General features: G+C 50.5%; 1 protein-coding gene and 1 long non-coding RNA gene across 2 annotated transcripts in view; one reads left to right on the forward strand and one right to left on the reverse strand.

Moving 5' to 3' along the window:
• MDGA2 (MAM domain containing glycosylphosphatidylinositol anchor 2) overlaps positions 1 to 1566 on the reverse strand; it is a 203449-nt gene extending 201883 nt beyond the window's left edge. Inside the window, exon 1 of the mRNA XM_063159579.1 lies at positions 1446 to 1566. Within this exon, the coding sequence (XP_063015649.1) occupies positions 1446 to 1518 (73 nt within the window). The 5' untranslated portion in view covers positions 1519 to 1566. The remainder of the gene's footprint in view (positions 1 to 1445) is intronic.
• Positions 1436 to 25390, forward strand: part of LOC134419973 (uncharacterized) — a 29714-nt gene continuing 5759 nt past the window's right edge. The window contains exons 1-2 of the long non-coding RNA XR_010028216.1: positions 1436 to 1524; positions 24760 to 24837. This is a non-coding gene — a long non-coding RNA (uncharacterized LOC134419973). The remainder of the gene's footprint in view (positions 1525 to 24759; positions 24838 to 25390) is intronic.

Raw genomic sequence — 25390 nt, forward strand, 5'->3', positions numbered from 1 at the left:
CCAGATTTTCCAAAATTACAGAGAAAAAAAAAAAAAAAAAAAAGGAGAGTGAGTCCCTGAGTGTCTAAGCGAGGCTCCGTTCCAGGTGGGAAGCGAGTGTGGAAGTGCGGGAGCGGACGGGCTCGGAGGAGGCAATGTCACACCAAGCATTTGCTGGGAGATTCGTGAATCGCCTTCCTCAGCCCCGGGCGCCGGAGCTGCCGGCGGCACCGCACGGCGCCGAGCCGCTTACATAACCCCCCCGCCCGGCCGGGCAGCTCCGGGAACCGGGAGCATCGGGAATGGGGGAGCACCGGGAACCGGGGAGCATCGGGAGCGGGGCAGCACCGGGAATGGGGGACCATCGGGAGCGGGGGAGCACCGGGTACAGGGCACCGCCGGGAACGGGGCATCACAGAACCGGGGCATCATCGGGAAGCGGGCAGCATCGGGAAGGGGGCATCGCCACAGCCAGGGCATCGCCGGGAATGGGGCAGCACCGGAAAGGGGCAGCACCACAACCGGGGCAACACCGGGGACGGGGCATTGTCACTACCGGTGCATCTCCAGAACCGGGGCATCGCTGGGACCGGGACATCACCGAGAACGGAGCATCGGCACAACCGGGGCATCGCCACAGCCGGGGCATCGCCACAACCCGGGCATCACCACAACCGGGCATCCCTGGGGCTGGGACATCACCGGAACCGGAGCATCACTGGCACCGAAGCATTACCGCGGCCCGGGCATCACCGGGACCGGCCACACCGCGGCCAGGGCATCGACAGAACCGGAGCGTCACCGGCACGGAGGCAGCACCGCGGCAGCGCCGGCACCGGGGCACGGGGCAGCATCCCGGCCGCAGCCCCGGCGGAGCGCCCGGTTCCCCCGCCGCTCCGGGCTCCGGGCAGCGCCGAACCGGGGCCACCTCGGGGGCGCGGGGGCGAGGGGGAAGCAACAAGAGCGCGGCCCCAGCGCGGAGCGGGCGCTGCCGCCCGTGACGTGCAAGTCACGGGCGGGGGGCAGCGGGGCCGGGGGAGCGGAGCCGCCCGCCCGCGGGGTCCGCGCGCCCCCGGCGGAGCCCCGGGAAGTTTGCGGCGCCTTCGCCCCCGCCCCTGGCTCCGCGGCCGCGGGCGGCAGCGCCGCCGGTAACAAGTGCGGCGGCCGCGGGCGCTCCGCGGGCGCGGACGAGCCCCGCGGAGGCGGCGCCCGGCGGCGGCCGGCGCGGCCCGGGACCGGCCGCGGACCCCCCGAATCGCCCCCCCGCCCGCCCCCCGGCCCGGTTATCGCCGTGAAATGTCAGCGTCTCATGGCAACGGCGCTGCCTCCGCTCTGCCTCCGCTCTGCCTCCGCCGGCTCCCGCGGCGCGCAGCGGGGCCACGCCGCTCGCCCCCACCCCCCCATCCCCCCCCGCCCTTCCGCCCCGGCGACAGTCGCGACAAGGTCACGCGGCGCCCCGCACTCACCGTACACCCCTTGGCCGGAGCTGCCCTCCAGCAGAACCGTCAGCAGCCCCAGCAGCCCGATCGCTACATCCATCTTCACGTGAGCATCCACATATCCAGCCCGGCGGGGCGGGGGGGGGCAGCGCAGCGCCCGCCGGAGCCCCGCGCTCCGCTGCGGCCGAGCCGCGCACGCCCGCGCAGGCAGGGCGGCGGGGGCAGGCGGCGGGCACCGCGCCGGTCCTCCTCCTCCTCCTCCTTCCTCCTCCGCCTCCGCCTCCTCCTCCTCCTCCTCCTCCTCCCGCTGCGCAGCGGGCGGCGCGGGGCGAGCCCCGCTCAGAGCGAGCCCCCGGCAGCGGCAGCCCCCGCACCCGCTCCGGGCCGCGGCGCCCTCAGAGCTCCGGCCGCCGCCGCCGCCGCCTCCCGGGGCCGCCGAGCGCCGCGCGGGGCCGCCGCAGCCGCCTGCGCCCCGCGGCCATCAGAGGCCACCGCGGCGCCGCGGCCCCCGCATGGTGCGCGGGGCTGCCCGCGGAGGGAGCGCAGCGGAGCGCGGGGCGCGGGGCGCGGCGGGGGCGGCGCGGGCGGGGGCGGGCGCGGGGCCGCGGGGAGGCTCCGGCTGCGGCTGCGGCGCTCCGGGAGCGGCTCCCCCTCCTCTCAGCGCGGCTGCGGGGCGGCGGCCGGGCCCATGGCGGGGGCGGCGCGGGGCTCCCGCGGCCGCGCTGCGTGCGGGTGCGCTGCCGAGCGGGCGCGGGGGAGCGGGCGCGAGTGGCGGCGGCGGGGCCGTCACGTTGTGCTATACGTGCGGGGCCGGCAGCCGCAGCCCGGCGACGTCAAAGCTGCGTGGCTGCTGCCGCTGCTGCTGCTGAGCGCCTTCCTCCGCCTCCTCCTCCTCCGCCGCCGCCGCCCCCCGTGGCCCCGCGGCTCCGCCGCCGCCGCCGCCGGGCGCGCACGGCCGCGGGCGCTGCCCGGGAGGGATGCGCGGGCTGACCGCGCCGCTCCGGGATGCGCGGGGCGCTGGGACCCGCGCGGAGCTGGTGCGTGGGGGCCCGGCCCGCTCCATCCCGGGCGCACGGGCTGCTGTGAGCCGGGATGCGCGGAGCTGGGCGGCTCGCACGGAGCAGGGATGCGTGGAACGGTCCCGCTCTGTCCCGGGATGCGCGGGCGGTCCCGCTCTGTCCCGAGTCCCGCTCTGTTCCGGGATGCGCGGGATGTCGCGCTCTGTCCCCGGTCCTGCTCTGTCCCGGGTGGTCCCGCTCTGTATCGGATCCCACTCTGTCCCGGGATGTCTGGGCAGTCCTGCTCTGTCCTGGGATGCGCGGGATGTCCCGCTCTGTCCCGGTCCCGCTCTGTCCCGTCTGTCCCGGGATGCACAGGCGGTCCCGCTCTGTCCCGGGATGCGCGGTGCCGCGCGGTGCGGTGCGGACGGTGAGGGGCGCCCTGAGCCCGCGCTGCGCTCCCGGCCCGAGGGTCCGTCCCGGGCTGCGCTCCCCGGCTCCGAGCTCGCTGTCCCCCGCTGTCCCCCCATGCCACCCCGCTCCCTCTCTGCCCAGTTCTGGGGCACCCCCGGGCTCAGACCCCGCTGCTTCCCCAGCCCCACGGGTAAAACCCCAATAAAACCCCAATAAAACCCCAATAAACCCCTGTGCTTGGTCCAGCTCGTGTCCCAGGTCACCACCCTGGAGTGACAGAGGGCACAGGCACAGGTGACAAACCAGCTGCTCTCTGTGTCTGATCCAGCTGAGGCCGCTGGGTTATTCTTCCTTTAGGAATCTCAAATACCTGAGAGCCCCGACTGGTTCCCAGCCCCTTCCCAGCCTCCCCGGTGTCCCCACGTCTTGGGCTCCCATGGGATCTGTGCTGGCCAAAGTCTCTTCTCTCCAATCCCTCAGAACAAGCCAAGGATTTCTGTGGAAAAGGCTGCCCCTGTCCTCTGCCCTTTTTCCTTGATTTCTCCAAGGATTGCCCCAAACCCGTGGGCACCTTGGGCACTGATCAGCTCCCTCTGCCTGCCCCAAAAGGATTTGTGCTCCGGGCCAAGGCAGTGACAGATCTCTGGAAGGGACAACTGCACTGTCAGGGTTTGTGTGACACCACAGGACACTGATAACAAGGCTGGGACGCTTCCAGAGCTCTCCTGACACGGGCTGAGCCTTTCCATCCCTTCCATGAGATGATCCAGCATGTTGAGGGATGAGCAGGGAGCTGAATTCCCTCCCAGCTGGGGCTGTTCCCCATTCCCAGCCTGGTGAGGATGTGGGAAGTGGGAGAAGGGATGGGTGCAGCCCTTCCCTGTGCCTTTCCCGTGCCCCCAGAGCTCAGGCTGGCACCCAGCAGTGCCCAGAGGGTGCTGAGGGTGGCACTGAGGAGGCCCCGTGGTTGTGCTCAAATCCCACATGCCCCTCAAGGGACACTTCTGTGCCATTCCAGACACTCTCCCTGCCTCTGGCTGCTCCCATCCCCTTCACTGCTTGGTCTCTTCTCTGAAGGGACTCTCAGGTGGCTTCTCTGAGTCCACCTGATGCTCCTTTTTCTCTAGTTTTCAGTTTCCAGGAGAATTTGGGAACATCTCCAGAGGCTGCTCTCCCTGCATGACCTTCAGCTCATCACCTTCAACCTCCAGTTCAACACCTTCAAACCTCCAGGCTGCATTTTGGCTTTTTTCTACCTTCAGCCCCTTCTTTTTCCCCTTTTCCTCTCTTTCTCTGTGCCCTCCAAGCAACATCTGGGCTGTGCCCATCCCAACCCAGAGCTCTGGTCTCTTCCCAAGGATTTTCCCCCCAGTTTCCTTTCTTCCTCCTCCACCCAAACACCCCACAGCACAAATGTGGCCACGCTCCAAAACTTTTTTGACCTCTCTGAGTGTTTTCCTCACCTCTAAAGTTCCATCCAGGGCAGGTTTGGGAGGAAAAGCTGGCATTCCTCAGGTGGAAATGGTGGGAAAAGTGCCAGGTTCCCTTTTGGCTGCTCTGTGTGCTGAACATCAAGAACAAGCTCAAGGGCTGAGCCTTTCTCTCCCTGTTTCCAGCCTTCCCATGGTTAATTCCAAGATCCTCCAGCACAGCCAGATGTTCTTGGATCCTGGAGGCTGGAATCATCACCTGGATGGAACAGCCTCCAGGAGGGATGCTGTTAGCAGGCTGTTAGCACACCACTGACAGCATTCCTTGGAAATTCAGCCTCTGGCACTGCAGAGGAGGAAACCTCACCAAAAAAATCACTTGGAGCTGGGGAAAATAATTCCCAGTCTAAGCAGGTGCATAAATCTCTGTGGGGTAAGAGCCCAAATTATTTCCGCCTGAGGTGGGTTTTTATAAAGTATTTGTTCTTAAAAGTTTAAATATTGCAGCTACTGCTGAGATTTGCTCGAGGATGTTCAGCTGTGATCCCAAATCCAGAAATCTCTCTGGACAGGGAGGAGAAAGGAGGAATTAAAAGACCTCACTGAGTCAGAGCTGATTTTCCTGCGTGTCCCAAATCACTTTCTGTGATGTTAAATACGGACTTGCTCCCTGCTGGAATCATTTCACTGGGAATTGTGAAATTCAGCTGGAACCAGGACCAGGACTGGGGTTTGTGGTTGGGCTCCAGCATCTCCAGAACTTGTGGGAAAACATTTCCCAGAGAATGGGAAATTCAGAGCCTGCAAAGCCCCTTGGCTGTACTTCACTGGGAAGGTTCACGAGGCTCATCCACCACTTTAACCCTGAAACAAATCCCTGGATTTGTCCCTGCTCCCAAACCCAGGAGATTTCAACTCTCACTCAGCCAGGGCTGGCAAAGTGTGTCCAGAGGGCCACCACACCTGGGATGGGATCCATGGGGAAAAGAGCTGGGAGGGCAGCAGGTGAGGATTCCCAAATTCTGGATGTGCATTGGGAATCCCTTGCAGGGAATCAGGAAATTTGGGATCCATCCACGCCTTGCAGAGATGCACCCAGGGGCTCACTGGAGGTCTTGGTCACAGGCAGAGCTCTCCAAACTCACGATAAAAGTTGATTTTAATGAAATCCTGGAATTTTTTGCCACCCTCCATGCACGAGGAAGAATGGAGAGGCTCCAGTGGGATTTCCTTTTATTCAGGGAAGTAAACTCCCTTTCATTGCCTTATTCCAAAGAATTCCCAAGCTTCATTTCCATACTGCAACAGGGGCAGCTCCAGCAGCACAAGTGATGTGGGATGATAATCTCATTTACCCTCACAAGAATTCCCTTTTATCCTGATTTTCCTGCTGATAATGCACAAGACACTTGTTATTTTTGGAATGTCAGCCATGCTGGAGTTATCCTTGTCCACTCCTCGTTTGTCCAACAGCCAATCTTTGGGAAGGAGCACATTTTCCGTGTGATCTCTTGAAGATTTCCAGGATGGAAAATTCAAAATTGTGGCCACCCAATGGATTGAGCAGCCTCGTTTGTCCCTGGTTAATTAAATGTGACCCATTTCTGCAAGCACCAGGATGTTCTTAGTTTATAAAAGGGGAAAATAAAAATATTTTTAGCACTGGAATTTGCTTTTAACTTCTTCACTTTAGCCATCCCTCACATTCCAAGGATTGTCCAGTGGGTGACCACAGCTGGAATGGTTTGATCCATCAGAATATCAGGGCTGGTTGTTGTCTTGGTTTGAAAAGCCAGGTGTGTGCTGAGGAAGGCAGGAGCCTCCCTTGAAATGGAAAATGTGAACCCACTCCCTCCGAATTATTATAATTTTGAAATTAGGGGCTCTCAGGCAAAGATATAGGAGTAGGAATAACAGTTCATTATTAGGAAAAAATTTAAAAAATTGGAAGACAATATAAAAATATAAATGTAATACAAAGCAGCAGTGACAGAGCCAGACCATGCCCTGTCCCCTGTGTGCCAGGGGGTGTCCCAGCCCCATGCCATGGGGGCTCAGCCCTCCTGCAGTGCCAGCTGTGGCTCTGCTGCAGCAGGGATCCTGCACAAGGGGGGAGTTTTCCTCTGCAGCTCCAGGGCTGCTGCAGATGGGCCTGGGCTCCCTCTGGCCATGCAGGGCAGCAGAAAGCTGCTCCTCTGGCAGTGCAGGGGGCAAAGGCTGCTGTGCTGTGCCAGGCTCAGATTGTGCCCAGGCAGGAATGCTTGGCTCCTCCCCTGGGCGGAGCATCTCCCCATGGGATGCTGGGATTGGATCAGCCCTGCAGGGACACTCAGTGGCCATGGACAGCAGAGATCTCCTGCAGGGAGTGTTGGCTGGGGGAGAGATAAAGGAAAAACTGCCCCAGGAACAGCAGAGAGCTGCCCCAGCTCTGACAGATGGGGATAGAACACACACCCCCAGATACATTTTGCATTTGCAACCTAAGACAGGGATAAAAACCCTTGGATCCCAAGGATTTCACCCTCAGCCCTTCCCTGTGGGATGTAGTGGCGGAGTTATCCCTGACTGTGCTTTCCTCCCGTCAGCAATGAGGAACCACTGGAACTCTCAGATCAAGAGGATTGTGCAAAGGTGTGGAGGGGGGACACAACCTCCACAAATTGCTTCAGGAGGGAACAAATTGCAGCTAAATAAAACCAACTTTAAACTTAATCACAGATAAATCAAATCAATCTGAATTAGTCTTACTCAAATAACAAAAATTCCGGGGTTTTAACGCTTCCCACATTCCAGCAGCCATTTCTTCCAGGAGCTCTTGGACAGCTTTTCCATTTTACCCAGCACCAAACAGGGGCAAATTATTTTCTCTCTCCCTGTTGGGAGCAAGTCCACAAATGATTGGGATTTGACTGAAGGAGACCATTAAGCACCATTAAAATCCTGAGTAATTCTGTGGTGTGGGTGAGCTCTGTGGTGCTGTATCCCCCTCCTTTTCCCAACTTCCAATAAAAACAAAGGGAAAACTCAATAATTTCACTTAGTCTCATAATTCTGATGGATTTGGGGTGTGTTTGGAGTGGGAACAGATTATAGATAATTAACAAATCATCCCAGAATGAGGTGGGAAACACTGGAAGAGGGATATTGTGAATTCCTCATTCCTGGAGGTGTCCTGGAAAGGCTTGGAGCAACCTGGGGTAGTGGAAGGTGTCCCAGAGGGTGAATAAGATGAACTTAAAGATCCCTCCCCCCCAAAACCATTCCAAAATTCCATGATCTGAAATGTTTAATGGAATTTTTCCATTTCTCACAGATTTTTCCCCTTCAAACCAGCAGAGGAACAAATCAGGAGCCCCAACACCAAACCCTCTCCTTTAGGCCAGCACAGGCTCTTCCTAACTTTATTCCCAGCCCTTGGATTTCAGTCCATCCCAGAGAGATTTTCCTTTTTTGGGGCAGATGCTGGGATTTCAAATCACCACCGAAGGCCCATTTTAATTGGCCCCAGCTCTTCCAAAGCTTCCAGCAGCATCTGCCTTGTGCTTTTCCCACTCTCCTGATGAGCTGGAGTTTGTCCTGGAAATTGGAACCATTTTTAGAGCCAAGCCTCAGAGGGATGGAGTTTTGGGATAAATAACAGAGTGTGACAGACCTGTTAGCCACACCTGTGCAGTTCAAATCTCAGAATTATTAAAAATTACATCAGATCTCCTTTCAGCCCAGCTCTGCTCACCAGGATTTTTTGGGATAAAGAGGAATCCTCCTGATGTCCAAATATTTATATGAATGAAACAATTTGTGCTGCTGGTGGGATATACACACGTGTAAGGCCAAGCTTAATGTTAGGCTGTGCCTTAGGCTGCCTCTCCCTGTGAAGTTTCCCTTTTTTCCCAGATCAAAACATCCCAGGATAATGTCAAGGGTGTCAATGATGTCAAGGTCTGTGGGATGTTCAGTGGCTGAATTTGTTTTTGGGGTTATTGCTGTGCATGCAGGAATTCAGGATTTGGGTTTTTCAGGAATGGCTGAGGAAGGGAACTCCGAGCCCAACCACTGTTAGTGACCAGGAAAATCATGGAATGGCTGGGGTTGGAAAGAGCCTGGAATTCCACCCATGGGAGAGGCAGAGGGGACCTTGTGGCTCTGACACCTCCCTTGTCCTGCTGCTGGCTGTCCATATAAAAATTCCCAGTTCCTCCTTTTTAGAAGTGGGCTCTGCTCCAGGGAACAGGGACAGGAGCAGAGGGAACGGCCTCAGGCTGGGCCAGGGCAGCTCAGGGCGGGCACAGCAGGAATTTCCCCATGGAAATGTGGTTTTTTGTTGATTCCAGAGCTGCAAACCAGCAGCAGATCCAAGAGTTTCTGAGGGGCTGGGCATGGGGTGACCACAAGGGACATTCGTGTTCCATGGAATCACGGAATGGTTTGGGATGGAAGGGAACTCAAACATCATTTAATCAAGCCCCTCCCATGGGCAGGGACACCTCCCACTGTCCCAGGCTGCTCCAAGCCCCAGTGTCCAGCCTGCCCTTGGGAACTGCCAGGGATCCTCTGGGAATTCCATCCCAGCCCCTCCCCACCCTCCCAGCCAGGAATTCCAATATCCCAACATCCCATCTAACCCACTGTCTTTTACTTTAAATCATTCCCCCTTTTCATACCACTCCATGCCCATGGAAAATTCCATCTCCATCATTTTTATAACTCCTGAAAGGCCTCAATGTCCTCAGAGTCCCTTTCCCCGCCCAGCACCTCCTGCCTGGAGCTGGATTATGGAACCCCAGAATCCCGGTTTGGCTTGGATGGGACCTTGGAGCCCATCTCATCCCAAGCCCTGCCAAGGAAGGATGGAATTGTTCAGGATTTGGCTCCTGACCGCGGTGCTGCTGTTCCTCAGCAGGATGTGGATGTTCCTGTTGTTGGTTCTGTGTGTTCTCCCCCAGCTCTGGCTGCAAAACTCAGCCCTGTGGTGTCAAATAATCAAAATAATCTCGTGCCCTGCTGTGCCGACATTCCCTGGCATGGGAACAGCGAATCCCTGGGGAGAATGGGAAAGAAATGGGTCACATTTAATTAACCAGGGACAAACGAGGCTGCTCAATCCATTGGGTGGCCACAATGATGGCAACGAAATTTGAATTTTCCATCCTGGAAATCATCAAGAAGTCACATGGAAAATGTGCTCCTTCCCAAAGATTGGCTGTTGGACAAAGAAGGAGTCAACAAGGATAACTCCAGCATGGCTGACATTCCAAAAATAACAAGTGTCTTGTGCATTATCAGCAGGAAAATCAGGAAAAAAGGGAATTCTTGTGAGGGTAAATGAGATTATCAACCCACATCACTTGTGCTGTTGGAGCTGCCCCTGTTGCAGTATGGAAATGAAGCTTGGGAATTCTTTGGAATAAGGCAATGAAAGGGAGTTTATTTCCCTGAATAAAAGGAAATCCCACTGGAGCCTCTCCATTCTCTGTCACTCAGGGGGAAACAATTAAATTGTTCCAGGAGCTCCTCACTGCAGCCACTCCACACTGAGCACAGGGGGGATTTTATCAGCAGGAGATAAAGTTTCCACAGGCATGGAATTTCTCTGGAGTGGTCATGGGCCAGGAGACCCAGCACCACCCAGTTCTGCCGTGCTTCCCAACACGAAATCCGTGCAGGAACCAGTTCCCCTTCCAGGAGAACGCACTGAGATCAAGGATGGAAAGGAATATCTTTGTTTTAATCCAGTTTTGAGTGGGGCTGATGGGATGCTGGGAGTTTCCTCCTGGATTACACGGGATGGGACCTCTTGGGAAGGCTCTAAGGAATCAGTCTCACACTTCCCAGTGTCATAGACATATTTTATGAAAAATCCTTTCCTTAGGATTTTTCCTCCTAAGAAGCTGAGAGGCCTCAGGAACAAAATGCAAACAATGGTTATCTGCTGCTGTGGGATGCAACAGGTGCATCTGGGATTGGTCTCATGGGGTTGTTTCTAATTAATGGCCAATCACAGTCAGCTGGCTCGGACTCTCTGAGAGTCACAAGATTTTGTTATCATTCCTTTCAGTTTCCATTCTTTCTTAGCCTTTGTTAGCCTTTGTTAGCCTTGAAATCCTTTCTTCTATTCTTTTAGTATCGTTTTTAATATATCTTTTTAATATAACATATCTCATAAAATAATTAATCAGCCTTCTGAAACATGGAGTGAGATTCTCATCTCTTTCCTCTTCTGGGGACCCCTGTGAGCACCACCACAATTGGTGACCCCAAGCGATGAAAAATTCCACATCCCAGGGAGCTGGAGAGGAACACATGAAATTTTCCCTGGGCTATTGCACTGTGAGTGTCACTGATGAGTGCTGGCCGTGGACCGGGAGCTTGGAGGTGTCTGCAAAAAGCGTTACTGAAATTCCAGTGGGATGGACTCTGCTGACCTGCATTAGGATCTGGAACATTCCCAACTGAGGTGGTGTAAGGTGTGAGGATGCTGAGGCCCTGGAATTGATTCCCCAGAGAATTATGGAATCATTGAGGTTGGAAAAACCCTCCCAGCATGAAGGTTGGAAAAGTTCATCCAGCCTTGTCCCCAGCACTGCCAAGCCCACCACTGCCCCATGTCCCCAAGTGCCACATCCACAGGGATTTAAATCCCTCCAGGGATGGGCACTCTACCCTGTACCTGTGCCAGGGCTGGACAACAAAATTAGGGAAGAAATTTTCCCAAATATCCAGTCTAAACCTCATGGAATCATTGAGGTTTGAAAAGTCCTCCAGGATTGTTGATATCAAGCTGTGCCCACCTTGTCCCCAGCCCAGAGCTCTCAGTGCCACCTCCAGGGGACACCTCCAGGGATGGGCACTGCAACCCTCCCTGGGCAGTGCCAAGGCTTGAGCCCCCTTTCCGTGGGGAAATTCCTGCTGTGCCCACCCTGAGCTGCCCCGGCCCAGCCTGAGGCCGTTCCCTCTGCTCCTGTCCCTGTTCCCTGGAGCAGAGCCCGACCCCCCGGCTGTGCCCTCCTGGCAGGAGCTGTGCAGAGCCACAAGGGCCCCTGAGCCTCCTTTGCTTCCCTTTCCCAGCTCCTTCAGGAGTTTTCCAGCCCTTTTCCAGCTGCCTCAGGGCCTCTCCTGGGGTTCCATGGTGACATCAGTGCCTGTGACCTTCTCCTCACCCCTTGTCTGTCCCACAACAAAGGGACAAACACCAAGCACAGCCCTCACCTTGACAATCAAGGACCGTGACCCTCCCTGCACTCTGAACCCAATTATTTTTCCTGATCCAGAGCAAGGGTGTAAAATGGAGTGGAGTGAAGACCTAAAATGGTCTGTAACGGAGAGGAATTTGGGATCAAGTGAATTTCCTGGCATTCTGGGGGTGAAACCAATGGGAACATCCCCTGGCTCTGACACGGGGTTGCAATTGTGTAATAAGCACCGAGTTTGCTGCAAAATCTGCCTTTTAATTCCTCTCCAGTTTATGAGGCACTTCACACACCTGCCTAATAATTTGAACAATAATAGCTCGCGGCGACGAGATTTGCAGGTGAATTCCAGACATTAATTGCTCCTTTTTCAGCTCTTTGCAGCCAAGATGTTTTTCTATTCCTGTTCCAGATGAGTCAGGCTTTTCCTTCTCCTTTTTAATGCCTCTTTTTCATCTGTGCAAGCTGGGCTCAAAAGGGAATCCTGTTTCAGTTCAGCTTGGGTGAAAACGAGCTCCACTTTGGAGCATCCTTTGCCCCATTTTCCCATTTTTCCAATGGGATGAGCAGGGAGGAGCAGCCCAAGATGGACATTCTGTGTCGATATGAAGGGAATTTTGGATTTTTGCAACCAACAATTTTCCTGGAGAAAATGGAGAAGGAATTAGTGGTGGATGTTATGGAGTGTGAAGGGAATTTTGGATTTTTACAACCATAAATTTTCCTGGAGAAAGTGGAGAAGGAATTGGTGAGTGGGTGTGATGGAATGTGAAGGGAATTGTGAATTTTTGCAAACAACAGTTTTGGACTTTTGCAACCACCAGTTTTCCTGGAGAAACTGGAGAAGGAATTGGTGATGGATGTGATGGAATGTGAAGGGAATTGTGGATTTTTGCAACCACCAATTTTCCTGGAGAAACTGGGGAAAGAATTTGTGGTGGATGGGTGGATGTAGTGGAGTGTGAAGGGAATTTTGCATTTTTGAAACCAACAGTTTTGGATTTTTTCAACCACCAATATTTCTGGAGAAACTGAGGAAGGAATTGGTGGTGGATGTGGTGGAATATGAAGGGAATTTTGCATTTTTGAAACCAACAATTTTCCTGCAGAAACTGGAGAAGGAATTATTGGTGGATGTGATGGAGAGCCAGGGATATGGAATCTCATGGAGCTGCTGCTGCAAGGAAATACCCAATAAATTAAAATATCAAATATCCTAGCAATCTTTTTGACATTCCATCCAAATTCCTGCATTTTGAGGGCAATGCAGATTTGGCCACTTCATTAACAAGCTATCAATTATTTATCTAATTCCTGTATTATTCATAAAGCAGAAAAATAAAGAGGATTTCCCTCATGAAATGCACAAGTGGGAGTAGAAAGAAGGAAAAAATCCTCTCCCATACAACAATTATTTGAGGATAATTATGGAACTTTAAAGATCGCATTTCACATGGGTCAACTCTTCAATCCACGAGAGATGGTTTGGATTATTTTCACTCAGAACTGGGAGTTTCCACCCAGTTGCTGGGATGAAAGGGTTAAATTTGGGATTTGAGCCAGACTCCAGAGGCAAAGGGCTGGGAATTTGCTGTCCTGATTTAATTATTCAGCTTTGCTCTTGTTTCAGAAATGTTGGATTCTTGTCAGGTTTTGCAACCATCAGTGAGTCAAAGAGGCACCACTTTGAGGTGGTTTGTAGGGTAGGGGTGCTCCTTGTCCAAAGGGGCAGGAATTTGGGATAGAATCCAAGGAAGGTAAAATCTGGAGTCACATCTGGGCCAAGAATTCCTGCAGGAAACCCAGAAAGGGCTGAGTATCCCAGAGATCATTGATGCCCAAGAGCTTGGAATATCACTTGGGGTGGTTCCTTTGTCAAGGAACACAGAAATTTGTGGATGTGAGGAATTTAACCCATCACATTCCCATCATGTGGGATTTACTCTAAACTCTGTCCCAAGCTGCACCAAGCCCTGTCCAGCCTGGCCTTGGGCACTTCCAGGGATCAGCCCCAGATCCTCTGGGAAACCTGGGGCCTCCCCATCTTCCCAGCCAAGAATTCCTTCCTAAAATATTCCCATCAGGAGATGAAGCACCCTACATGTGGCTGGGGATGAGCAGAGAATTCCCAGCGGGGAATGTCTGGAAAGTCCAATTTCCACGCTAAGAAAGGACAAAAGCAAAACAAGAGTGGCCAACAGGTGACGGGGGTCTACACATAAAAAGGGTTAAATAGGATGAAAATTAGAGATAATTGAGAAAACCCAAATGTTGGATGAATTTCCCTTTGTTTTCCAGAAGGAATCCAGGAGTGGAACCCTCCATCCTTCTGGAATGAAAGGAGAAACAAGAAAATCTCCAAGTGCTGCATGAGGAGAAGCTGCATTTTTAATTTTTGCTGCATTTTTCACTCCTTTGGTACTAAAAAAAAAAACCCAAGAGAAAAAAACACCACTCTCAAGATCTTGGTGGGTTTGAAATATCCAAACCACCCCCCCCCCTCCCAAAAAAAACCAGTGGGAAGGGCCTGGGAAGCTCCAAAATGGATTGGATAACTCAATATTCTGCTCAGCCTCCAAATTCTTTCCTAAGGAAAGAGTAATTAAGGCTGTGGAAGCAAAGGATAATTTCCATCCTGGTTTTATCTCAGATAAATTACAACACCTTTTTATCTTTCAGATAAGAGAACAGGTTCTTAGATAAGGGAAATGGAGCGGATCCAAGTTATCTCATTTAAGGAGAACATCTGAGTTTCTTCCCCACAGGGAATTGTCCTTAAAGGGGGAGGTGCTGGGGTTGATCCCTGATTTGCAGCTGCTCTGGAATGTCCTGGGTGCTGAGCAGGAATTTCCTGGGATGCAGAGGGGAATGCTCTGCCTTGGAATGCTCCTATTTATTTTGGGAATGAATCAGAGAAAGAACTCCAGAGCAGAAATGTGGGATATAACAGGTGCTTGTCCCAAGGAGTCGGGCTCCAGAGAATCCCAAATTTGTTTGGGTAGGAAAGGACTTTAAATCCCAAGGGCAGGGACCCCTTCCACTGTCCCAGGTTGCTCCAAACTTCATCCAGTTTTGGACTTTTCCATCTGCCCTGGAACTGGGCAATAATGGAAATGGAACTGGGCAATGGAAAAAATGAACTAATCCTTGATGGATTTATTTAATATTCCCCAAACCCCACATGAAGTAACTTCATCAGGATTTTGCCATCTCCAATTTTTCACCAGATTTTAAATTCTTGGAATCAGAGTTAAATTTCTTTTGGAAGGGATTTATGGAATTCCTTGGACCCAAGCTCCCTCTCAAAGCAGTGCAAAGTTAAATGAGGCAACCCAGAGTTCAGGCCAGTTTATTTCTGGATATCTCCAAGGACAAAGATCCCTCCTTACAGTCAGGAGAAATTCACACATTTCTCCTTCTAGGAACTTTTCCCACTTCATCTGTTTGCACAATTTTCCCAAGGAGCCGAGACTTTATTCACACCCTCTAAACCATTTCAATCTTAAATAAAATCCCCAAAACCACTGGGAATGGGAGATCAGAGCTGGCTCCAGCAGGGTGAGGCTTGGGAGATAAAAAGGCCAAAATAAAATTATAATTGTTCAGCCCTGATAATTATTTCCTTTGGCAAGAGTCAGAACTCCGCGTCTTGGGAATTTCTGGAGCAAGTGGAAGTTTCACACCTGGAAAATGACTAAAACCTCCCACACCCACCAGTGAAGGTGGTGCAAAATCCTGTAAAATCCTGACTTTCCTTCAGGAATGGGCTGCTCCAGCCTGAATTACCTGGAGGGTCACAAATCCTCCAGCAAACCTGGGCTTCTCTGTCCATGGTCCTGACAGGACTCTCCTCCAGCCTGGGCTCCTCTGTCCATGGTCCTGGCAGGACTCTCCTCCAGCCTGGGCTTCTCTGTCCATGGTCCTGACAGGACTCTCCTCCAGCCTGGGCTCCTCTGTCCATGGTCCTGGCAGGACTCTCCTCCAGCCTGGGCTTCTCTGTCCATGGTCCTGACAGGACTCTCCTCCAGCCTGGGCTCCTCTGTCCATGGTTCTGCAAGGACCCCGCAGCTGTCTCCACGAATCCTTTCAGGACCCTGTTCCTCCTTCCATGGTCCTGCCAGGACCCTGCTCCAGGGTGAACTCTCCTCTCCATGAATCCTGCCAGGACCTTGCTCCAGGCTGAGCTCCCCTCTCCACGGTCCTGCCAGGACCCTGCTCCTCTCTTCATGGTTCTGCCAGGACCCTGCTTCTCTCCATGAATCCTGCCAGGACCCTGCTCCTCTCTCCAGAACCCTGCTCCAGGCTGGGCTCCTCTGTCCATGGTCCTGCCAGGACCCTGCTCCTCTGTCCATGGTCCTGCCAGGACCCTGCTCCCGGCTGAGATTTTCCATGGGATTCTCCCCCTTTTCCATTCTTTCAAACCCTGCCAATGTCGCTGCTGGGCTCAGCCTGGACCTGGAGCCGGTGGAATTGGCTCCATCAGGAATGGGAGAAGCTTTTATCACCTTCCCACAGATCTCTGCAGCCCTACTGCCACCAAAACCCCAAAACATGGGAAAATAAAACCCCACTGCCACCAAAACCCCAAAACATGGGAAAATAAAACCCCATTGCCACCAAAACCCCAAAACATGGGAAAATAAAACCCCACTGCCACCAAAAACCCCAAAACATGGGAAAATAAAACCCCACTGCCACCAAAACCCCACAACACGGGAAAATGAAATCCCATTGCCACCAAAACCCCCAAAACACGGGAAAATAAAACATTTTTGGGCAATGGTTCCTGAGAGCTGTGCTGCTCATGGAGGTTCTTGGTGCATTCCTCATCTGGGGCAGAGAATCCTAATTAATGATGGTTAATTATGTTGCTCATCAATCATCAGAGATGAAAACAAACAAATTTGTGCAGTTGTGGCCCTGAACCTGCTTCATTTCTGGCCCACTCTTGGTGTGACACCAAACCTGTCCCTCTGCCTCGTGCCTCAGTTTCCCCTCGCAGCCAAAATCACACAAAGCTCGTCAACCTTAATGAACTCATTAAGGACAGCACTCAGGTGATGGTGGTGATGAAGGCTGTGGAAGTTCCTAAATTAATTAGGGGCAGCTGATTTAGGGACTTGGTTGGAATGTGGCTCCCATTTCTTCCCCAGGTGCCTGGAATTGTCTCTGGGAGCTGTTCCTCAGGGAATCCTGTCAGAATCATTTTTCCTGTCAGAATCACATCTTTCCCTGGATTATCCCCCCCTGGAAGTTGTGGTGGTGTTCACAGGGGTCCCAGGATGAGGGAAGAGATGAGAATCTTGACTCCGTGTTTCAGAAGGCTGATTTATTATTTAATTATATTAATTATATTAAAAGAATATATTAAAACTATACTAAAAGAATAGAAGAAAGGATTTCATCAGAAGGCTTGAAAGGAATAGAATGGAATGATAATAAAATCTTGTGACTGACCAGAAAGTCCGAGACAGCCAGACTGTGATTGGCCATTAATTAAAAACAACCACATGAGACCAATCCCAGATGCCCCTGTGGCATCCCACAGCAGCAGATAACCATTGTTTACATTTTATTTCTGAGGCCTCTCAGCTTCTCAGGAAAAAACTCCTAACAAAAGGATTTTTAATAAAATGTGTCTGTGACAGGAAGTGAACACAGATTGGTGTTGCCACTCCAAAACCTTTTCTCTGCGTGGCCATGGATGAGGGAACTCAGGGGCACCTTCCAGAAATGAAGCTGCTGTGAAATCCTAAATGATTTTCTGCTCTGCTGGTACACTTTGGAATAAAGATGGATTGGAGTCTGGACGGGGCTGTGTCAAACAATTCCCTGAATGGGAAAGGCAAGAGAGTTTTCGTGGGAGTTTTCACACTCATCACCCCAGACCTGGAGTATTTTCTGAGTCCCTCATCATTGGGAGGAATGATGAACCTGATTCCATGTTCTTAGAAGGTTAATTTATTATTACATTATATTATACTATATTATATTATATTTATTATATTATATTATATTATATTATATTATATTATATTATATTATATTATATTATATTATATTATATTATATTATATTATATTATATTATATTATATTATATTATTATATTACATATATTATATTACATTACATTACATTACATTACATTATATTATATTATATTATATTATATTATATTATATTATATTATATTATATTATATTATATTATATTATATTATATTATATTATATTATATTATATTATATTATATTATATTGTCCTGGTTTAGGACAAATTAGGGGAAATTTATACTACATATACTTTTATATAATATAATATAGTATAATATACGACATATATTATACTATATTATATTATATAAAAGAATACTATACTAAATTATACTAAATAGAGAAAGGATACAGACAGAAGGCTAAAAAGATAATAATGAAAACTTCTGACTTCTTCCAGAAGAGCCCTGACACAATCAGACCATGATTGGTCATTAAGTCAAAACAATTCACATAAAACCAATCAAACAATCACCTGTGGGATAAACAATCTCCAAACACATTCCAAAGCAGGAAAACACAGGAGAAGCAAATGAGATAATTATTGTTTTCATTTTTCTCTGAGGCTTCTCAGCTGCCCAGGAGCAAAGTCCTGGGCAAAGGGATTTTTCAGGAAATGTGACGGTGACACAGACCTACTTTAAAAAGTTAATATTTTATGGCTCTGAATCTCACAGCAGCACAAACCAACAGCTGTTGGTCAGTCAGATGGAGAAGTCACTCAAAATGAATCCATGTGGGACAGAACAGGGGAATTCCTGTTATTTGTGGGATCAGCACAGGCATGGGGCCAGGCCTGGGCTCTGTCCCGTGGGCAGGAATGTCCATCAGCACTGAATCCAGCTTTGGCTCAGCTTCCAGCTTCCCATAACATCCAGGTGGAGTTTCAGCTGCTGGGATGGGGATGGACTGCATGGAAGTGTCTCCAGACTGTCTCAGTGTGACTCCAGCCCATGGAATCATGGAGTCATGGAATGGTTTGGGTGGGAAGGAACCTTAAATCCCACCCAGCGCCACCCCTGCCATGGCAGGGACACCTCCCACTGTCCCAGGGTGCCCCAATGTCCAGCCTGGCCTTGGGCACTGCCAGGGATCCAGGGGCAGCCACAGCTGCTCTGGCAATTCCAGCCCAGCCAGGAATTCCCAGTTCCCAATCTCCCATCCATCCCTGCCCTCCAGCAGTTTAAAACATTCCCCCTTTTTCTGGTGCTGGCTGTCCATACAAAAATTCCCTCTTCCTCCTTTTTAGAAGTGGGGTCGGGCTCTGCTCCAGGGAACAGGGACAGGAGCAGAGGGAACGGCCTCAGGCTGGGCCGGGGCAGCTCAGGGCGGGCACAGCAGGAATTTCCCCATGGAAAGGGGGCTCAGGCCTTGGCACTGCCCAGGGATGTTTGGAGCCCCCACCCCACCCAAGCAGAGATCCCAAGGAATCCTTCTCAGGAATAACAACAGCACCTTTATTTTTATACATCACTTCCATCAGCACTTGGAATGACCATTGGGCACAACTCTTCTGCAACTTCCCACCAAATTTAATCCTCCTTTCATCCCCCTGCTTCTTTTTTCCCCCCATTTTTACCACACTTCCTGCTTATTAATGATCAGAGGAACGATTTTATTTGCTTGTGACTCCAGAAATTTTCAATTATCCAGCACGACTGGCTGCACGTGGAGAATAATGTAACATATGCTAAGTGTATGCATGACCTATTTAAAGGCATGGATAATTTTCCTGGTAAAATTCTTTTAATGGGACGTGGCTGCCACACTTCAGTGAGTGGAAAATTGGGATTTTAAGGAACGTTACAGTTGGTGCAGGGAGAGGAGCAAGGATAAAAACAGGAGCCAGGTGTTTATCTAATAATAAAGTTCATTATTTGGAACACAGACTTTGTGGAAATTACCTGTAATGTTGGAGACCTTTAGGAATTTTGCCAATATGGAGGCATTTAACCAGGACTTGAAATATTCAGGAAAAATAGTTGTTCTAATCTTGGGTATTGCTGAAATCCAAGGAAAATCCTCAGGAGCTGAAATATTCAGAAAAATTTTTGGTCTGACTTTTTGTCCACTGCTGAAATCCAAGAAAATTCCTCAAGTTTTGCTTTCTTCAAAGCTCAGATTCCTTAAATACATCACAAGTCTTTATTTTAAAATATTTGCTGTATTATGTAAATTCCTCTGATTTAAAGCTGTTAAAAATGGGCCATTTTGGAGGTCAGAGGTCACAAATTAAAAACCATCATTTGAGCTGAGCTGGTCCATGGGGTGGATTCTCTCCTTCCCCTCTCAGAGCCCTTTCCCAAAAATTCCCACCTGGAGTTCCTGCTAAATCCAGAGTCCCACCAGCAGATCCAAACTGGATTTCAGGCCTTCAAGTGGAACAAGAACCATGGAAGATCTGAGAGGAGAATTCCACCTCTGGTTAAAATTTCCACCTCGTTTCCAGGCTGAGTTTTTCCTGGTCTGGGTGCTAATTATCCTGAATGATTCCTGCAGGGAAGAGGCCTCTCCTTGGGAATGGTGTCACATGGAGGTTCTTGGGAATGGTGAGCAGGACACCCTCACATTCTCCAGACAGATCCATCCAGCCTCACCTCCAGCAGTTCTCCAGCTCTTGTGCTCCTGGTGTCCATGACTTTTCACTGTAGACACCAAAATTGGGTCAGATCAGTGGCAATGAAGTCATTAACACAGAATTCCAGAATTTTTGAGGTCGGAAAATGCTCCAAGATCAGAGCCCCAGCTGTGCCCAATGCCCACCTTGTCCCCAGCCCAGAGCTCTGAGTGCCACCTCCAGGGGACACCTGCAGGGATGGGCACTGCAACCCTCCCTGGGCAGTTCCAAGGCCTGAGCCCAATTTCCATGGGGAAGTTCTCCCTGATTAATTTTTAATTAATTAATGAATGGCATTGATGCTGGCTGTGAGTGTGACACTATCCCTGATCTCCTGTCCCCTCCTCTCCAGGTCACCTGGAGGTGCTCAGTGGCATTTTTTGGGATATTGCTTTGCAGGACTTGGTCTGTCCCACCTGCAGAAGGGTTCAAATGCTGCTGGAGACTGGGAAAACTGGGACAAACTGGGACAAACTGATCTGATATCTCCCCTGCCAGGGACACCTCCAGCCTGAAAACTGGGAATATTCCCTTTTGGAGGGCAGAGTGAAAGCACTGAGATCATTCAAACACAGAGATAAATGCCAAACCAGCTCCACAAGAGTTTTGTGATTTGGGGTTGGGAATCCTGCAGGGCCAAGGGCTGCAGACCTGGATGTTCCCAGCCCATCCTGCTGATGTTGGAATTCTCTGGACACAAAGGGACCAAATCTGGGTGGGCTGAGCCCCACAATGAGGGGCTGCCACTGACCCAAACAGGAGGGAGCTTCTGATCCCAATCCTTGGTGATAAATCCTGGAATTTTATTTGGACACCTATTCCCTGCTGTGGCCATTCACTTCCAAGACACACAAGGACAAGGAAAAGGCACAAACTGAAGGAATTTGCCCTCCAGCACAGAGAGAGTCCAAGTTTCCCCCAATTCTTTCCCATCCAGCCTATCCAGACCTTTATCTTCCTGATAAGGCAGCAGCTGCAACTTGCTCAGGCACCACTTAATGCAGTCCCAAAGGGCAGGAGGAATTTTTTGTAGGGATCACTACTCCCAGCTCATGGAAGAATAAAGGGCACCTGAGGATGAGGTTCAGGCAGGCTGGATATTTTTTTCCATAATGCTGATTTTCTTCATAAAATAAAATTGACTTTTTTTTTCCCCTGTCTGGTGCACAGACCAACTTCCTCTGGCTCAGCTGGAAGCCTACAAAGGAGAGAGGGATTTTGTGGAAAAACCAACAGGGGAAAGGGATTTTTTCCAAGGTTTGCAACTCCAGAAGGAGAGTGCACAGCTCTGGGGGGGAAGCTGGAATAATTAATGGAGCAGAAATTCATCAGGAGTCCCTGGCTATGCAGACACCTCTTGTTCTGCCAATCCTGGAGGTTGGGCAACCCAAGAGTCACGGAAACTGTGGGAAAAATGAAAACTCTCCAACATTTTTAGGATTATAGAATCAAGGCATTACTTTATTCTGGCCAGGATGTGCAACAGAAATAATTTCATCCACACACTGCCCAGGTTGTGCAGAGAAAATCATCCCATCACACATTCATTTTATTCCATTTTTCATATATTTTATACACTCAAAACCCAGAGAAATTAATTTTTTTCAGTGTTCATTGGTCCCAAGTTGTGCAGTTCTCAGTATATGGTTTACTATTGGTTATTGATCCCTCTGCCTTTGATGATAATTTGGTTCTCATTCTTATCAATCTTCTCTGGACCAGGTGTCTCTGGCCATGCCAGGAATGATGTTGGGAGTTGATAGTTGTCATCTTCTGTGGATCTTCTATGCTGCTTCCACTCTGCTGAGATGTTCAGCTCACCACTCCTTGAGGGATGGAAAAATCCTTGGAAAAGAAACTTAAAATTCCTTTCCCCAGGGGCAAAGGCAAACAAGATTTACTAAAGTTACAAAAAAATTTAAATTTTGTATGATTTTCTAACAGCAGGGTGATCAGAGATGTTCCTGGTCACTTCAGCAATTATTGCATCATTAATAAATTATTTCTGAGTATGGGATTGTGCAGGCCATGGACTCACACAGGGGAACTCATTTTACAGGAGATCCTTCAGGGGATTGTGGCTGCTCTGAGAATTCAGTGGGACCTCCATGGTCCGTGAATTCCCACCCTCAGAATTCAGGTCAAACAGAAAGGATGAGTGGAGGAGCAAAGAAACACCTTCTGAAGCTGGTGACAGAAACTGAGATGCCGTGGGCACAGTTTGCTGTTGGCTTTGGCAGGAGTGAGATCCAAACCCCGAGGGGATGCTCAATCATCCCCCTTTGAGTTGATGGCTGGGATCCTTACCCCGTTAACTCTCAGCCCAGAGGGCCACTGTCACATTTTCTGAAAAATCCCCTTGCCCAGGATTTTGCTCCTCGGAAGCTGAGAAGACTCAGAGAAAAAGAAAAACAATAATTATCTGATTGCTTCTCTTGTGTTTTGTTGCTTTGGAATGTGTTTGGAGATTGTTCACCCACAGGTGATTGTTCCATTGGATTCTGCTGGGAGTTGTTTTCGCTCTTTGGCCAATCAGGGCCAAGCTGGGTCAGGGCTCTGGAAAGAGTCATGAGTTTCCATCATTATCTTTTTAGCCTTCTGTAAGTGTCCTTTCTGTATTCTTTAGTATAGCTTAGTATAGCATTCTTTAATATAATATAGTATCATAAAATAATAAATTAGCCTTCTAATGAGAACATGGAGTCAGATTCATCATTCCTTCCTGCCACAGGGCACCCCACAAACACAATAGGGATCCATAGGGAAGATGTGTGCTGGTGTCTTCACAAACAATTCCTGGGTGAGGGGATGGGTGCAAACAGCTTTGAGATGGAGCTGGATGTCTGTCCCCACTTCCATCCATGGGTTTGTCCCAAAGCCTGGACAGTTCTGCTCCTGAAACTGCCAAATGGGAATTTCTGAGCTTTGGGATGAACTTCCAGCCCAGGTTTGTCCCAGAGCCTGGACAGTTTGGCCAAATGGGGCTGCACAAAGAGGAGTTTCTGAACTTTGGGGAAATGCCAGGTTCAAGGGGGGATATAGGGCAGGGGGCTGGGGAAGGCTGCACCTTCCTGGTACCTCAGCAATGGGAAAGGAAGAGGGAACGTGCCAGAGTTTAGGATCAAAGGAGGCTGCACCTCCAAAACTTCAAGAGGGAAAACCCCAGGGGACGTTCATTTATTGGAATGAAATTCCAGGACTCCCCGGAGTCCTTGATGGACATTGGCTTTTCCCAGCAGGACTTTCCACACACTGGGATACTGGAAGGTTTTACATGGCAGGACATGGGATGAGGTGGGATTTAAGATCTGTTCCAATCCAAATCACTCCAGGAGTGTCCGTGTGTCCTTCTGGCCAACAGGTCCATGGGATACCCGAGTGCTCCACCACAACTCAGGGCTCCTCATCCTGCAAGCACCCCAAAATCGGGTTCATCCTGGTTATGGACACTGGACAGTTTTCCCAGGGAAGGAGCAGTTTGGGTTTGATTTATTTAAGTCCAATTTGTGAGTGATGCCCTCCAGGACTTTCCAGGCTGGCTGCAGGAAAAGCAGCAAATGCTCACTCTGCTTAAGTAGGGAAGATTTATATTTCTCTGACATTGGATAAATCTGCTCAATTTATTCCCAATTCCTTCCCTAAAGGACCAAGTTATCCTTAAAACAAACAACAGAATAGCTGGAGTGGGATATTTCATTCCTGCCAATAAAACAACTGTAACAGCTGCAATTTCTTTGTGTGGGGTTTTATTTCCCTTTACTGGGTTAAGGTTTGTGCTCTGGGAGCAGATTGTTCCAATTTCCCTCTCCATGTGGGAAGGACCACTCCACAGGCAGAGCATGAAGAACTCGGCTTTCCTATGGATGTGCTTCAGTTCAAACTCCACGAGGACAAGGGAATTTTCAGCTTCTGAGCCTCTTCCCAGAGGGGCTTTCACAGAGCCCTGAAGAGAAGCCTTTGCTGGCAGGCACTGAGGAGAATTCCATGGAATCTCACAATGGCTTGGGTTGGAAAAGCTTATCCCATTCCAACCCTTTTCCATGGGCAGGGACACCTCCCACTGTCCCAGGGTGCCCCAGTGTCCAGCCTGGCCTTGGGCACTGCCAGGGATCCAGGGGCAGCCACAGCTGCTCTGGCAATTCCAGCCCAGCCAGGAATTCCCAATTCCCAATCTCCCACCCATCCCTGCCCTCTGGCACTGGGAGCCATTCCCTGGCTCCTGTCCCTCCATCCCTTGTCCCCAGTCCCTCTGCAGCTCTCCTGGAGCCCCTTCAGGCCCTGCCAGGGGCTCTGAGCTCTCCCTGGAGCCTTCTCCTCTCCAGGGAACATTCCCAGCTCTCCCAGCCTGGCTCCAGAGCAGAAGGGCTCCAACCATGGTTCTCCTCATCATTTGGGAGACACCTGGAAAAAATTCATTAAATAAGACTAAAGTTCTGCCTGTCTTCCCTGAATTTTGACCTTTTTCCATTCCATCTGTCCCAGATCTCCACTTCTTGGCATGGACTGATCACTTGACGCCAGTTAAAATTCCTGCATCAGCTCAGACATCTCTTCCCAGTCCATCCAAACCCACAACACCAATTTTTTGGTGACAGGGCCTCCAATCAAATTTTATTTTAAATCTCATTTTTTGCTTTCCAGGACACCTGGGAAGGATCTGGAGCCCCACACTGAAGGATACAACCGTGCTGACAATGACAACTTCGATGCCTTTTCCAGGTGAAATGTTTTGGAATGCAATCTGTTTAATTCTCTGGGACCTTTGGGACACAACACCACGGTAGCTGAGCAACTCTTCATCTGGAAATCAGCAGAAATAGACTTTTTTCCCCAACATTTTGTGTTTACCTCTGTGAGAATCAGTGTAGTCAGGGAAAACAAGAATTTTAAAGGATTTTCAGACTGCTCTGTCAGCATTGAGTCCCTCCCAGAGCCCAGCAGTGCCTGGAATTAGTGATGTGTCCTAGGAAATCACCCTCTCCCTAAATATTGGAATATCCTGAGCTGGAAGGGATTCACAAGGATCATTGAGTCCAATTCCTGGCCCTGCATGGGACAACTTCAAGAACCCCAAAATGAGTTTTTTCCTCCTTTTTTTCCCTTTCCCTTGTCCTGCTGATAAGGGCAGTGATGGAGTGGCTTCATCAACCCAACCTCACTCCATCCAAATTCCCAGGATTGTGTCAAAGGTGTCAAGGTCTGGTTTCTCACAACCACTTCTGCACATAGAAGTCACATTGGAATCATGGAATCTTAGGATCATCAAGGTTGG

The sequence above is a fragment of the Melospiza melodia genome, chromosome 6, assembly GCF_035770615.1.
Source record: "Melospiza melodia melodia isolate bMelMel2 chromosome 6, bMelMel2.pri, whole genome shotgun sequence".
Lineage (NCBI taxonomy): Eukaryota > Metazoa > Chordata > Aves > Passeriformes > Passerellidae > Melospiza > Melospiza melodia.